This window comes from Capricornis sumatraensis, chromosome 9 (assembly GCF_032405125.1).
Source record: "Capricornis sumatraensis isolate serow.1 chromosome 9, serow.2, whole genome shotgun sequence".
NCBI classification, from domain to species: Eukaryota; Metazoa; Chordata; class Mammalia; order Artiodactyla; family Bovidae; genus Capricornis; species Capricornis sumatraensis.
This window is the reverse complement of record NC_091077.1, coordinates 3,225,685-3,240,028: the sequence shown is the minus strand read 5'-3', so window position 1 is coordinate 3,240,028 and position 14,344 is coordinate 3,225,685. Positions and strand designations below refer to the sequence as shown.

Genomic DNA, 14,344 nt, shown 5'->3' with positions numbered 1-14,344 from the left:
GAACTTCAGAGCACAAGAGAACGACAGATAACTTTTCCAGGAGGTTTTCGAAGGGAGCCGGGGAGAGGAGGGACACTGACCGGACCCTGACAAGCAGCGGCCGTCCGTTCCACGTGATCCTAACCTCCCAACCTGGTCAGGGAAGCGCCTCTCCCGCCCCCGCCCCTCCCGCGGCTCGGCCGGAGAGGCGCTCCTGGGAGACTGCTGCCCGCAGTCCAGCTGGGACCCCCGGCACCCCTCTGCCTTGAGCGGCGGTCCCCAGCCCAGAAGGCCCAGGCACCTCCGTGGGGCTCCGCCTGCGGCACCAGATCCCGTCAAGGGTCGCCCCACCATTTCCTCAAGTTCCGCGCCCCCACACCGCATGGCTCCAGCCTTGATTCTCCCAGCCTTCCGCAGTCAAGCTGGACCTTGCCTTCGGAGGGGCGCCCGGGGGTAGGTCTCCAGTGGGGGCTGGAAAGGGCCGCGAGGGGCGGGGCCCTCGGAGCCCAATCGCAACCCTCCTCCGAGCGCCCCGCCCACCCTCCTGCCTGGGGCAGGGTCCACGTCACTTCGTCCAGCGTTGCAGGGCACCTGCGACCGACTGCATCACTTCTGACCCGCGGGTCTGCCGCCTAGAGCGAGGTGTTCGCTCCCTGTCACTGCGGAAAAAACGAAGCCCCTGTCGGCTTTTCAGTCCGGCAGTGACCCCGCCCGGCACCGGAAGCCCAAGGACACGGACTGTCGGCTCCAACCTCTGTCCCCCTCTAGTGACTCCGCATCCCGAGCTCCGGCGCACCCCTTCCGGGCCGCCTGTTCCTCCCGGGCAGGCGCGCTGGGCCTGGGTCTCAGCGGGAAAGGCCCCTGGCGCCGCGCCCGGGCCTCCTTTCCCGGGTTTCGCGTAGGTGAGCGCTGGCCCCACGGCCCCCTGCGCAACGTCTCACTCCGCGCGCGCCGCCGCCACGACTCCCACAGGGCCTGACGCCCCCCAGCTCCAGTCTAGTGCGAGCAGCCCAGCCAGAAGGGAGGCAGCAGCCAGGCAGGAGGGCCCTGGGGCCTCCCGAGGCCCACAGCTTGGCATCACCTAACTCTCCAATCAGGTCTCCTCTGTACCTTCATCTCCTTTTCCCCAGGGCCACTGACTTTTTAAGCTCCTCTTTAAGAAGCTTCCCTCCTGCCCCCATGATTCCCTGTGGGCTGAGCTGTGCGCTTTTGCCAGAGGGCTAAAAAGGGGTGATACCCCATGCCTGGGGATTTTCCCGAGGGTGTGGTCAGGGAAGGCCCCACTGAGGTGACATTTAGGGTTGGAGGTTACAGTGGGAGGCAGTGGGGAAAGCGGTCTAGGAAAGGGGAGGAGCCGGGAAAAAGTCACCAGGTGGAATATTTGGTTGGGAGAGGGTGTGTCCCTTCCCTGTTAGGGAGAGGAAGAGAATAGCAGACAGGTCCTAGGCCCTGTGTCCTGGAGGCACCCTACTCATCACACCGTTTTCTATTGGAGAAACGAACTCAAACCTTGGACCTAATGTTGGGGTGGGGAAAAGCTTGATTTCCTGTAATCTTCCATATAAATGGTGGCCCAGAGCAGCTCAGTCTGAGTCTTGCATTGGGTTTGTTTCTGGCTGCCCCACCACACACGTCTAAGCCTGGCTCCACTTGGCAAAGAAAAATAAAGGAAACTTAAGAAAACTATTTTCAAGGGATGGGATCGAGACAGGTTGGGTGGGACCTGGGAACTTTTGCTGCAGCGCTGCAATGTTTGCACCTGGACACACTTCTCAAACAACAAAATACAAAGAAACTATCATTGTTTAGTTGCTAAGTCATGTTTGACTTTGCCACCGCATGGACTCCACCAGGCTCCTCTGTCCATGGGATTTCCCAGGTAAGAATACTAGAGGAGTTTGCCATCTCCTTCTCCAAGAGATCTTTCCAATGCAGGGATCAAACCCGGCTCTTCTGCTTGGCAGGCAGATTCTTTACCACTGAACCACCAGGGAGGCCCACAAAGAAATTCTTAAGGGACTAAGATAGCTATGTGCATACAGTAATTGGGGCAAATTGTAGACAAAAAAGGTACAAAAAGGCTAAAAATAACCAACTGCCACTTCTGAAGAGCCAGCAGAAATGCAGTATTGCACATGCCCCTCTCCTGCATTCAACACCACATAAGGGGTGGGCAAACCACCCAAGCCACCCCTCCAGTCAGGCCCCCTGGATACACGGCATACCCTCACCCTCATATTAGGAACAAACTCACAGCCCCCCACTCCATCGGGGAGAGAGGTAGCAAGGAACCTGTTCCTTGTTTTTCCTCCCATCTGGGGCAGCAGGGGCCCTGAAGAGCGTCCTCCTTGGATCATGGGGACAGATTCTGGTTGCCGGCTCTACCACCCTGGCATCACCTTGCTCTTTTGGCCCCCGGGGCCTGAAGAGACCCATGCAACATCTCCCCACCTTGACTGCCTGCCTGATAAGATGTCATTGAGGTGGGTGGCAGCAAGGGGGCTGGGGATCCCCTTGTTATGACGGCTGGTCATGGGATGCTGACTCACTGCCGGCCAGACCACCTGACCACAAGCGTAGGCGGAGAGGGCCCTGCCAGGGAGTTCCCCGGCTGCCGCCTTGTTTACCTCCAGCAAGCCTTGGGGGAGGGCCGGGGGAGGGCCGGGCTCAGGAGTGAGGCATGCTGGGAAGGCCAGAACCACCACCCCCCCCACCCCCATCCTGGCTCCCCAGCCAGGGTGGTCTGCCTGCTTCCCAGGCCCCATTTCCTCCCACCCACCTTCTCCCTGAGCTTTCTTTCCATTTGTCCCTGCAAACCCACCACTGTCTCAAACATTATAAGGCAAGAAAGCAGATGTTTTCCTAGGGGCAGTCTCTGTCTCAGCTGCCTCTGTTGAAACACAGAGGCTGTGCCTGGAGTCCTTCCTGAAATCTGAGGTTCCCTAGAACCGCAGGGCTTTGGTGGTGAACTCCTCACACTCTCAGCTGGGGATGATGAAGCTCTGGCAGGGGGTCAGGAAACCAGCTCTTGCGTTGCCCAGGGCTGAGTGACTCTCAAGCTGCTGAGTCACACAGGGGCACCTGTGGGGTGCCTCCACCGAGCACTGCTCCCTCTTTGTCCCTTAACTCTGTCTGTAGGGCAGTAGGCAGAGAGGGTCTTTTCCCAGGCTCAAAGTAGGGATGCCGGGAGAAGCCTGAGAACAGACTGTCCTCTCTACAGGGTTCTAGACAGCAGTTCAAAGCCTTGCCTTCTCTGGAGCTCTCTGGGAAGGACAAGCCACCCCTGTGAACAGGTCCCAGCTGTGCTTCCACAAGCATCGCACCAGTGCATCTGACTAGCCAAATCCAAGTGACCTTCCTGTGGTCTCCAGGTTTCCCCTTATTCCTTTAAGTTTTACCTGCTTCCACAAACCCCACCATGAAAAAGCATGAATTTGACTCAGCAGGTTTGACTTTCTACTCACAGAACCATACCTGGGAGGGTTCATAGGGTGACATACCTTCTCGACTACCTTCTTCTAAGACACTCATCCCAACCCCTTCCCCCAGGCTGTTTGAACAGGTCACTTTTGTCACATAAAACTGGAGATGCCCAGCACAGGGAGGTAGGCTGTTGATCTGCCTATTGGGCTGCTCATGAGGCCAACAGACCTGAGACCCCCTCAGGCCCTTGGGTACCACCTGATGACAAATGGGTGTCCAGGCACCAATGGGGAGTCTTTTAGGGAGCACTTAACACTTGGTGGCTACTGAGGCTCCAGGAAGCCTTAGCAAGCCCTCCGGGTCAGGTGGAGATGGGAATATTTTGTGCTGTCCTGGCACCTCTCAACCCTACCCTCTGTCAAACTGGGAGCTGCTGCTTGCGCTTCAGTTGGGAGGGTCTGTCCCTCCACGACTCAGTAAAGGGCTGTCATGGAGGATGCTGGGGATGGTGGAGTGGGCTGCCACCCGAGAAGCTGATGGCTTCAAAGGGAGGGGCTTCTGCCAAGAGTGGCAAGGTCAGGACAGCACCTCAGGAGCCAATTTGTTCTAGATGGCGGTGCCCGCTGAGCGCCTAGGAGCTTCCTGGCTTCGGGCTTCTGTCGCCCACCTTCCTCCTGCACCGGGCATCTCCAGGCCGCCTGGCTTCTGCTTTGCTGAGTCACAGCCAGGACCAGACCTGGGAGGGGTCCCCAGGTGAAGAGGCTGGTGAAAGATCTTTGATGTCGGAGTAGGGGGCCGGCCTCTTGGGGTGCCTGGTGCATTAGGGGCACTGAAGAAAGGGGGCGGCAATGAGGGGGCCCGGCGGCGACGAGCGGGCAGTGAGCCTGGGGCTCCCGGAGGGCGGCTCGCGAGCCCCGGCCGGGCGCTGAGGCCCCGCCCCCAGAAGACGGTGGCGGGGGGCGCGGCTTCCCTCGTCCCTACAAAAGCCGCGCGCCTCCGCCCGCTGTTGCCCAGCTGTGCTCCAGCTCCTCGAGTGGCGGTGATGGCGTCGCTCACGGTGAAGGCCTACCTTCTGGGCAAGGAAGACGCAGCCCGCGAGATCCGCCGCTTCAGCTTCTGCTTTAGCCCGGAGCCCGAGGCCGAAGCCGAGGCCGCCGCTGGCCCCCGGCCCTGTGAGCGGCTGCTGAGCCGTGTGGCTGCGCTCTTTCCTGTGCTCCGGCCCGGCGGCTTTCAGGCGCACTACCGCGGTGAGCGGGCCCGGCGCCCTCGGCAGCGGTGCGGGGCCGTGACGCAGCCCTGCCCTGCCGGCCGGGTCAACGGCCCCTCGCCTCGGCCTGGGCGGCGCCCGCGGGGGTTTTCTCTGGCAGCTCTCCGGGTGGACGGCGGCCCGCGTGGGCCCCTAGCTCGGTCCTGGTGCCGCCCTGCTGACGAGGAGCGGTGGCCGCAGCCAGCCCTTGAGGGGGGCGTCTGGCGCCGCCAGGCCCTCCCGGCGAGTCTCAGGCCTGGCGGCGTGAGAGGCCTCCTCCCCGCGGTGATAGTGCAGGTTTTGGCGAGGGCGCGGGCGTCCTCACCTGCTCCCCCAGCGCCTCTCGGGTTACACCGACTCCTGGCTGCCGCAGTCCGGGTCTGCCGGCGCCAGGTGGGGGTTGTGGAGAGAACCCGGAAGAGCCGGGGCGGGCAGCCGCGGAAGGGCCGGCGGGGAGAGCGGTGACGCCGTTAAACGCCCCGGGAGGCGAGGCGCTCGGTGGTGCGGCCTGGCCCGCGACTCGCGGGCGGCTGGCAGAGGTCGAGCAGCCTCACGAACACCCAGGGCTAGGCGGAATCCAGGCGTTATCCCACTGGCAGTGATGAGAGGCACAAGAGAAAACGTTCTTAGAAGTAATGGTGTAGGGACAGAGTCCAGGAGGCAGCTCAGTTTCTAGCTGCGCGGGTGAGAAGCTGGCTGCTGGGTGTGGGGTTAGCGGAGTTGTTGTGCTGGGATGGAGGCGGGCCCATGTACGTGGGGCGGTGCTAGGACCTTCTTCTGGACTGCTGCCTTTTTTTTCCACCTGTTTAAAAATTAGCGATTTTATTGAGCTACCACCCCATAGGATTCGTCCATTCAAAGTGTACAGTTTTTACCATATTCACGGATTTCTGCAGCCATTATCACAGTCATCTGGGAATCTTTCCGTCACCTTCTGAAGAAACTCTGCCCTTTAGCGATCCTCCCATCCCATGCTTCCAGCCACAGATACCACTAACCTACTTTATGGATTCCCTTGTTCTGGGCAGTTCATGTAGAAATATGTAGTCTGTTGTAACTGGCTTCTTTTATTTGGCATAATGTTTTTAAGGTTCACATATGTTCAGCATGTATCAGTATTTCATTCCTTTTTGTGGCTGAATAACATTCAGTTTTATGGATACAGCACATTTTGTTGAGCTGTTCATTAGTTGATGGACATTTGAGTTGTTTCTGGCTTTTGATACAGCCACTGTTTTTATGGTAGATGTTGCGTCTGGTGACCCACAGACCTGATCTAGCCTGCAGATGTATGTGTGGTTTGTTTTGCATGGTGATGTTTTAAACCATTTGTGCCAACATCTAAAAATTGGAGACTACATACAAATACATAATTTTAACTTTGTTGGGGGCGGAAGCAGGCAGACGTATTCTGCTTTAGTCTTTTAAGCCACAAGCGGTCCAAGGGGAGCAGGTCATAGACGGGGATCTCCACGTTGACATGGGGACTGGGTCTGGCGGGATGTGCACAGAGACAGCAGTCTTCTGATGGGGCAGCTGGCCCAGAGGCAGAGCATAGTGGGCAGGAGCTGTCACTGCCGTCCCTGCACACACACTGCTGCTGGCGTGTGTCCACGGCCCGGGCTGGAGTCCTTACCTTCCAGGCAGTGGAGTGAGCTGGTGGTTTGCCCTCAGCCCTGCTTTTCTCTGGGTTAGACAGGTGGGCTTTGGTTTATAGCCTTGCAATGGCCCTTCAGCACCAGCCTCAGCCCTTTTCAGCAGCTGTGTCCAACTGAGACACGCTGGGTGCTCACATGCTGTCTTTTAAACAATCTAGATGAGGACGGGGACTTGGTCGCCTTTTCCAGTGACGAGGAGCTGACGATGGCTATGTCATATGTGAAGGATGACATCTTCCGCATTTACATTAAAGGTAAGGGGCTGCGCTGGGGTGCGGCCTAAAGCCTAGTGCTCCCTGCTCAGTGCAGCTGGCTTGAGGTTATGCAGAAGTTCCTCCAAAGAAGGGGTGAGGAGACTGGGCCTCTTTAAGACAGGACCACAGTCATTACTCTGCTTGACCTGAGAAAGGAGTCTGTGTCCACCACAGGGGGTGAGGTTGGAGGGTCTCTGGGTTCACTCTTTTCTTGAGGGGAGTTCCCTCTTGATTGCAGTCATGGGCCAGGGCAGCTTTGGGGTTTAGTTTAGTGCGGGTCAAGACCATAGCCATACGGACACAGCTCTCTGTTGCTCCTGCCTGGGCCACACGTCCCCAGGTCACAGGTGCAGGAATTGGAGCCTCTTAGCAGGTTCTGAAGCTGCTTTGTTACTGTCAGTTGAACACCTGAATTCCGGGTGGACTCAGTGTCTGAAGGGTGGCACTGTGGGCCTTCTGACCGATGGCCCCAAGTGTGATTCTTCGTGGCTCACCAAGAGTCTCGGCTCTCCATCCTGCCTGCAGAGAAGAAGGAGTGCCGGAGGGATCAGCGCCCCCCGTGTGCTCAGGAGGTGCCCCGAAACATGGTGCACCCCAACGTGATCTGTGATGGTTGTAATGGGCCCGTGGTGGGGACCCGCTACAAGTGCAGCGTCTGTCCTGACTATGACCTGTGCTCCGCCTGTGAGGGCAAGGGCCTGCACCGGGAGCACGGCAAGCTGGCCTTCACCAGCCCCTTTGGGCACTGCTCTGAGGTGAGTGGGGCCTCCCTGTGGGTGGGTGCCGGGTAGCGGGAGCCCCCTGACTGGCACCCCCTTGCCCCTTTGCCTGCCCCTTCCTAGGGCTTCTCTCACAGCCGCTGGCTCCGGAAGCTGAAACATGGGCACTTTGGGTGGCCTGGCTGGGAGATGGGCCCACCGGGGAACTGGAGCCCACGTCCTCCTCAGGCAGGGGATGCCCACCCTGGCCCTGCCACGGAATCAGGTGAGGGTTGTATCTGCTGGCCTCTGAAGGATGAGATGTGAGGGCCCACAGAGCTGGAGGGCTTTCCCTGTGCCCTAAAATCCTGCATGCCTGTGGCTGGCCTAGGCACTTTGTGGCCGTTTGTGCATTTAATCCTCATAAAATCCTGCCAAGTGCAGGCATCATTTCCATTGTACATCTGGGAAAACTAGGTGCCTCGGTGCTCAAGGCCACTAATGCACCTGCCCTGGTGGCCCTCGCATGCAGGTGGGAGGCCCCTTCAGCGCCTGCGTCTCCAGTCGGCTCTCTTCTTGTTGATGCTAGTTGTTAGGAAAGTCACAGCCAGGTTTGCTCGAGTCTTGTAAAACAGTTCCCAAGTTAAAAATTTACACACAGCTTGCATTCTGAACTTTTAGATTCTAGTTTTATTCTAATTTTATTAGTATTACTATGTCCTTTGATTCACCTTGTCTTTAGTGACAAAGATGAGGGTATTTGTTTGAGTAAATAATGCTTTTTGGGGGGGAGGGGTAAATAATACATTATACTCTGTGTACAGAGTTTCTAGGCACCAGGAAGGTAGATGAAGGGGGAGTGGTGTGAAAGACAAAGGGGCCTAGGAGGTGGCCTAGAGACAGGGAGAGAGGGAAGCAATAGAGTATAGGCTGCTGGGACCAGGCCCTGGGAGTAGGGCTTCTGGGACAGACAGGACTGTGACAGGTTTCAGTCATTGAGAGAGATGCTTTGAATTAAAAGTATCTTTTGTTTTTTGAAACCAAAGCCTCTGGTCCATCAGAAGATCCCAGTGTGAATTTCCTCAAGAATGTAGGGGAGAGTGTGGCAGCTGCCCTCAGCCCTCTGGGTAAGTGCCCCTCCTTTGACATCAGCAGAGCGTTTGGTAACCAGTGTGCAGGCGGCTGTTCTGTGGCTTTCAGCTGGGATACTGCAGAGGAGGGGCAGCTGATGTGTCTTTGAGACCAGTAAGGATTCGTTGGCCCCATATCAATCAATCTTGACCAAGTGCTGCACCACAGGCCGCTTGAGGTTGAGCTCCCTGACAAATTCTTCAGCTTTCCACACAGAGTGAAGTGGAATCAGCCAAGAATCAGCCAGCATTTGGTTGAGTAATCCCACTAGGGAGGGTAACCAGGCTCAGTTTTAAGGCTGCCCTTCATCTTCTTCCTGCTTGTCCTTTGGAAGACCACTCTGTATTTCTCCTTACTTGAGCCTTGGGGTTTCTTTAAGGACTTCAGTGAGTCGTTAGCTGAGATGCCATATTGCTTTTCTGCCCTTTTCTGCAACCCCCAGCCTTTCCTGGTGCTTCCTAAGAACTGGGCTTGTGCCAGTGTCAGAGAGAAAGGAGTAAGGGAGGAAGGTTCTCGTGTCTGCTGCTGGATTCCCAGGGTGCAGGCCCAGGGTAGGTGTCCGGGTGGGTGAGCTGTGCACCTTCATAGTGTGACCCGGCCCAAGGCTAAAAATAAAACTTCAAACAGCACTTGCTGTGTTGTGGCCATAAGAATCAGCTGACGAAGGTGACTTATGATGGATCCATGATACCATCTTTGTGACTGCAGTGGCAGGAAGTGTTACCTGGTCTGTCCAAAAGTTGTGTCCAGTGTCTGAAAGAATGCTGTAGGAGGGTGTCCAAGCTCACCCACCACCCGCCCTGTGCCTCACAGAGCATGACTGCCATTGCTTCCAACCTGAGACCATTTCTGCTCACATTGAAGCAGCTTTGAAGTAGCAGTAACATCTTGGCATCGCCGCTACATGAAATAGATCTCACACAATTTCTGTATTGGAGTTAAGAGACTTTTGAGCAAGTGAGGAAAAATAATTACTATATTTAATGCTTTCTAAGGAGGGTAACAGTGGAGTAGAGATGAAATAATTGGGAGATAGGTTATTCCTAAACTCTGCCACTCACTTAAGACATAGTGAAGACATAGTAGGATTTTAAGTAATCCCAACTAATGGGTTGTTACTTAGAGGCCACGGGAAATTTTTCTTCGGAAGATAGTAAATGGACAGTGGTTCTCAAGTCCACTGAACGTCAGAATCACCAATGAAAGGTTGGTTGTATTTTTTGTTTTTGTTTTTTTATGGGAGGGTATATATTTTGGTGTATGGAAACTCTTAAAACTGATTATTCTGAAGATAAAAGTTTTCTTTTGAAAGAATGAACAAGATAACTTGGGAAGTCACAAAACCACATCTACATTCAGGCAGGAGACTTTAAAACAGTGAGGAGTTCCAGGTCCCTTGATTGGTTAAGTGGATTTTGGGTAGGGCATGAGGGTCTGTGTGTTCTGAAGGCTTCCCAGGAGACTGTCACGCTTGCTTTCCATCCTGAGACCCATCTGAGCTTGTGAAGTGTTTCAGAACTGGACCTGGATTCTCCACTAAGGACACAAGGGAATAATTTTAGAAGTGCTCTGAGGTCTTCGGCAGTAAGAATTAAGGCTCTCAGGTCTTTCAAAGTGGCGGGAGTGCTTTCTGCTAACTCTGGAGGAGTCTGGAACCCTACAAAACAAGTTTCAGTGGAATGTGTGTTTGAGTAGCTATTCAAGAGAGCCATTCGAGGGATGGATTAAACTCTGTCTTTGGAGTTACGGGTATTTTCCTTTCTTTTGAGGAACTAACAGGATAACTCAGTCTACTAACTGCTTAGAAGGGAACATTAGTTCCAAGAGCAGGGGCCCAGGAGGGATGTAACCACTAATACCTCTCAGAGGGCAGTCTGTACAGTGAGTCAGCGACTAAGACCTTTTTTTGATAAGTGCTGTGAGAGCCAGCTGAGCAAGAGCATGAGCCCAGGGCTGTACCTGGCTGGAGGTCACAGCCACTGACTCCTAGGATGTAAAACAGCAGGGCCGTGGAGTCTTCCACAGCCCCTACATAGAGGCTTTGGGGATAGCAGGGCAGAGACTGTGGTAGTCTTCTAAGCCCTGAAGTCTCAGATTATCATCAAGTTGGAAAAACTCTAATTCAGTAATCTCAATAATTCATTACAGAAGAGTAGCATCATTCACCCATTTTAGAAAGTATATGGGTATCTATTGTACTGTTCTTCTGTCTTTTCTGATTATTTGAATGTTTCACAATGAAAACTGCAGGGGAAATGGAAGAAAAACAATGTAAATATTGCAGATGGGGTACCAGTTGCTAAGCCTGCTTTTATTTTCTCTGCTTGCTCCTCATACTCTACTAAAATAATAGTGAGGGGGTTAAGCAAAATAAAGCAACATGGATAAAGAAAAAGGGAAAAAAATAATGGAGGACAAGAGAAAACAATCTCATCAAACTTTGGAAGATGGAGAATGGATGGAGGAAAGTAACCAAGGTGGGATAATTTGAGGATTAATCCTGGAGGCCCAATATAGGATGAAAGAATTCCAGAGAGAGAACAGAGTAAACTGAAGGGAGGAGATGAACAAATACAAGACAGTCTCTCGGCGCCAGGCCATTAACCTCTGGATTAAAAAGGGCCCCAGATGCCTTGGACAAGGCCTGAAAAAGACCCCACACCAGAGCTTAAAATTGTCCTGTCAGAACCCTTGGGACAAAGAGAGACTCCTGAAACTCTGAAGGCTGCTGTAAAAGCTTGGGAACTTAAGGAGCACATTAAGAGCTAGAAGACACTGACTTCAAAAGTCTCATCTAAAACGGATTTTCAGCCTCGAATTCTGTACCCAACTAAAATGATCAAGTGTGGGAGCAAAACAGAGTTGTCAGGAATGAAATTGACAGGGTCTTAATCATCTTACCTGGGCTTGAACCATCTCTCTGGCCAAAATAAAGAAACAAGTCCAGAATGAAGAAAGAGGTACTTGAAAATGGTACCCAACAGATGAGAGAGTGCCAGCGGTAGTTGCCAGGATGGAAGGAAAGGCACAGGCGCTGTGCCTCTGGTTCAGAGAGCTGCCTGTCCAGGCTGGCGCTGGAAGCTCCATGCCTGCCTGGGATGGTCTCCAGGGGGAAAACCAGAATGGATGGGGTATCTGATACACTTAATCTGTGTAGAAAACGCTATAGAGAAGCTGTGAGAGAATATGGGGAAAGTTACCAAGTGAAAAAGAAAGCATCGTTACTGCTACAGATACAGAAAACTCTGAGGAAATAAGCCCACTCCTCAGCCAGCAAAGAATACTTTATATAGAGTGGCACTAACATAAACACTGAATACAGTTTTTACCAAAAAGTGAGTTTTTGAAAGGATAGGGGAAGTGTCGATCATCCAGAGTTAGAAATAAACGGTAAACATAAGCAGTCAGGAGAGACAGAAGCAGCACGCTGTCAGTTAAAAGCTCTCTCTGGAGGGTGGGCCAGGCTCTGGTGGGGGCAGGGAATCTGTATTGCTTTTTTAATTTTATTGAAGTATAGTTGATTTATAATGTTAATTATGCTGTATAGCACAGTGATTCAGTAACACATATATGTATTTTCCATTATGGTCTATCATAGGATATTGAATATGGCTCCCTGTGTTATACAGTAGGGCCTTGATGTTTATCCATCTTTAACAATTTTTTTTAGTTTATATGTGACTGCACTGAGTCTTGGTACGTATAGGCTTCAGCTGGGGCAAGTGGGGGCTACTGTCTAGTTCTGCACAGGCTTCTCATTGCAGTGGCTTCCCCTGTGAAGCACGGGCCACAGAGTGTGCAGACTTCAGTAGTTGTGACCCTCAGGCTCAGTACTTGCAGCTCACACGCTCCAGAGCACAGGCTCGGTAGTTGTGGCACACGGGCTTAGTTGCTCCAGGCCAGGGATCAAAACCATGGCCCCAGCATTGGCAGGACGATTCTTAACTACTGAACCACCAGAGAAGGCCCTGTTCTTTTGAACTTGCTTCCCTCTAAGACATGGGGCGTGTCCTTGGAGAAAGTAAAACGAATTATAACATGAACCCAGTGAGTGTGCCCTCCCTTCCCTTCAGTGAGCATGTGCCCAGAGTGTGAGAGACTGGTGGACATGCTGTCTCACAGGTCTCACAAAGCTTGCACGAGCTGTCTGCCTGCCTGAGCAGGGGTAGCGTGTTCAGCGTGCGTGTTACTCACATCAGTCGGGCCCTGCACGCAAGTAGGGTGCCTCAAGTGAGGACAAGAACGTCCTCCGCACTGCGGTGCAGCTGCTGTCCTGCTCAGTGAGGGGAAGACATAGTCTCTTTATGGACTTTGTGGCTCTGAAGCTGACCTGGGATGTTGCTATTAATCAAGTTTTTGTTTTCCCCCCGGCTTCTAGGCATTGAAGTCGACATTGATGTGGAGCATGGAGGCAAGAGAAGCCGCCTGACCCCCTCCTCTGCAGGCAGCTCCAGCACAGAGGAGAAGTGCAGCTCTCAGCCAAGCAGCTGCTGCTCTGACCCCAGCAAGCCAGACAGGGACGTGGAGGGCACAGCACAGTCTCTGACGGAGCAAATGAATAAGATCGCCCTGGAGTCGGGGGGTCAGCCTGAGGCAAGTGCCCCCCTAACACATCCAGAGCTTCTCCCAGCACGAGTCACAGCGCCTCCCTGGCACTCACACAGCCAGCAGAGCCCGTTTCCGTTGCAGAGTAGTTGGTGGCATTTAAGTTGTCCTGTGAGCCCTCCACTAGAATTCTGTAAAGCAAAAGGACTCTTGCTAGTCCTGCGTGCCCTGTCTCTCGCAGAGTTGAGGCTGTGGTCAGGTGGCCGGCTGTTCTCATTCTTGTGCTCACTGGGGGTCTGTTTCAGGAACAGATGGAGTCTGATAACTGTTCCGGAGGAGATGATGACTGGACTCATCTGTCTTCAAAAGAGGTGGACCCGTCTACAGGTGAACTCCAGTCTCTACAGATGCCTGAATCTGAAGGGCCAAGCTCTCTGGATCCTTCCCAGGAAGGACCCACAGGACTGAAGGAAGCTGCACTGTACCCACATCTGCCACCAGGCAAGGGATTTCAAGTAGTTTTGTATTACTCCCTTTTCCATTCAGAGTATCCGATCACTTGCTTCTAGCAACGCAGACAGGCATTACAGTCTCTACTGCAGGGCTTGTCTACTGATACAAGAGACATCTAGGAGTTGGTTTTGTCCTCTGCGTCTCTACGAGCCTTAGGAAGCTCAGCTAGTTTTAGTAATTTCTAAAACGAAGCACAGACCCGGAATTATGAAGGCAGGTGCGACGTGGCGGCAGCACTGGCTTCGGGCACTGCCATGCGCTGCTGAAAGTGGACTCGGAGCCCATCTCCACTGTCTGCTCGTGGGAAGTGCTGATCTTAGGCGGGGGCCACAGTCATGCTCCCAGTAGCAGCCGGGCAGGGAGCCACCATGTAAAGTGGGTGGTGTGGAAGGCAGGAGGGCCGCGTGGAGTGTGCCAGCCTGGGGAACACACACTGAATAAATGAGGCCACTCACACCCTGCTCTGGTTCATCACTGTCACATGGCAGAGACGTTTAAACCACTATTCAGGTGGAACCCATCTATGTGCCAAATTCAGCCCTTGGGCTGCCAGTATTTATCTTCTTTGCCTTGAAGCAGGGAGTGGCCAACTATGGCCTATGGGCCAATAATGACTTTGTCATTTTTATGATGGTTGGAAGAAAGTCAAGATGGGAAAATGAGATGAAATTCAAATCTGTATTCATAAATGTACGTTTTACTGGAATATAGACATACTAATTTTTTACATATTGTGTGGCTGCTTTTATACGTCAACAGCCGAGTTGAATTTTTGTGACAGAGACCAAATAGCCTGCAAAGCAGCTTAAAATATTTACTCTTGATTTTTTACAGAAAAAGCTTGACAGTCCCTGCCTTGGAGAGCCCCTGTGAGGATTAGACCTTGTGAAAGGGCCA

General features: G+C 53.4%; 1 protein-coding gene across 2 annotated transcripts in view; it reads left to right on the top strand.

Moving 5' to 3' along the window:
- Positions 1-14,344, top strand: part of SQSTM1 (sequestosome 1) — an 86,637-nt gene that overhangs the window by 71,395 nt on the left and 898 nt on the right. Inside the window, exons 1-7 of one of the 2 annotated variants that reach the window (XM_068981247.1) lie at positions 4,437-4,649; positions 6,465-6,560; positions 7,086-7,315; positions 7,403-7,544; positions 8,305-8,385; positions 12,768-12,982; positions 13,240-13,435. In XM_068981247.1, the coding sequence (XP_068837348.1) occupies positions 4,445-4,649; positions 6,465-6,560; positions 7,086-7,315; positions 7,403-7,544; positions 8,305-8,385; positions 12,768-12,982; positions 13,240-13,435 (1,165 nt within the window). In that variant the 5' untranslated portion in view covers positions 4,437-4,444. Of the gene's footprint in view, positions 1-4,436; positions 4,650-6,464; positions 6,561-7,085; positions 7,316-7,402; positions 7,545-8,304; positions 8,386-12,767; positions 12,983-13,239; positions 13,436-14,344 lie in introns of those variants that run through there. The other variant, XM_068981248.1, reaches the window with a different exon arrangement.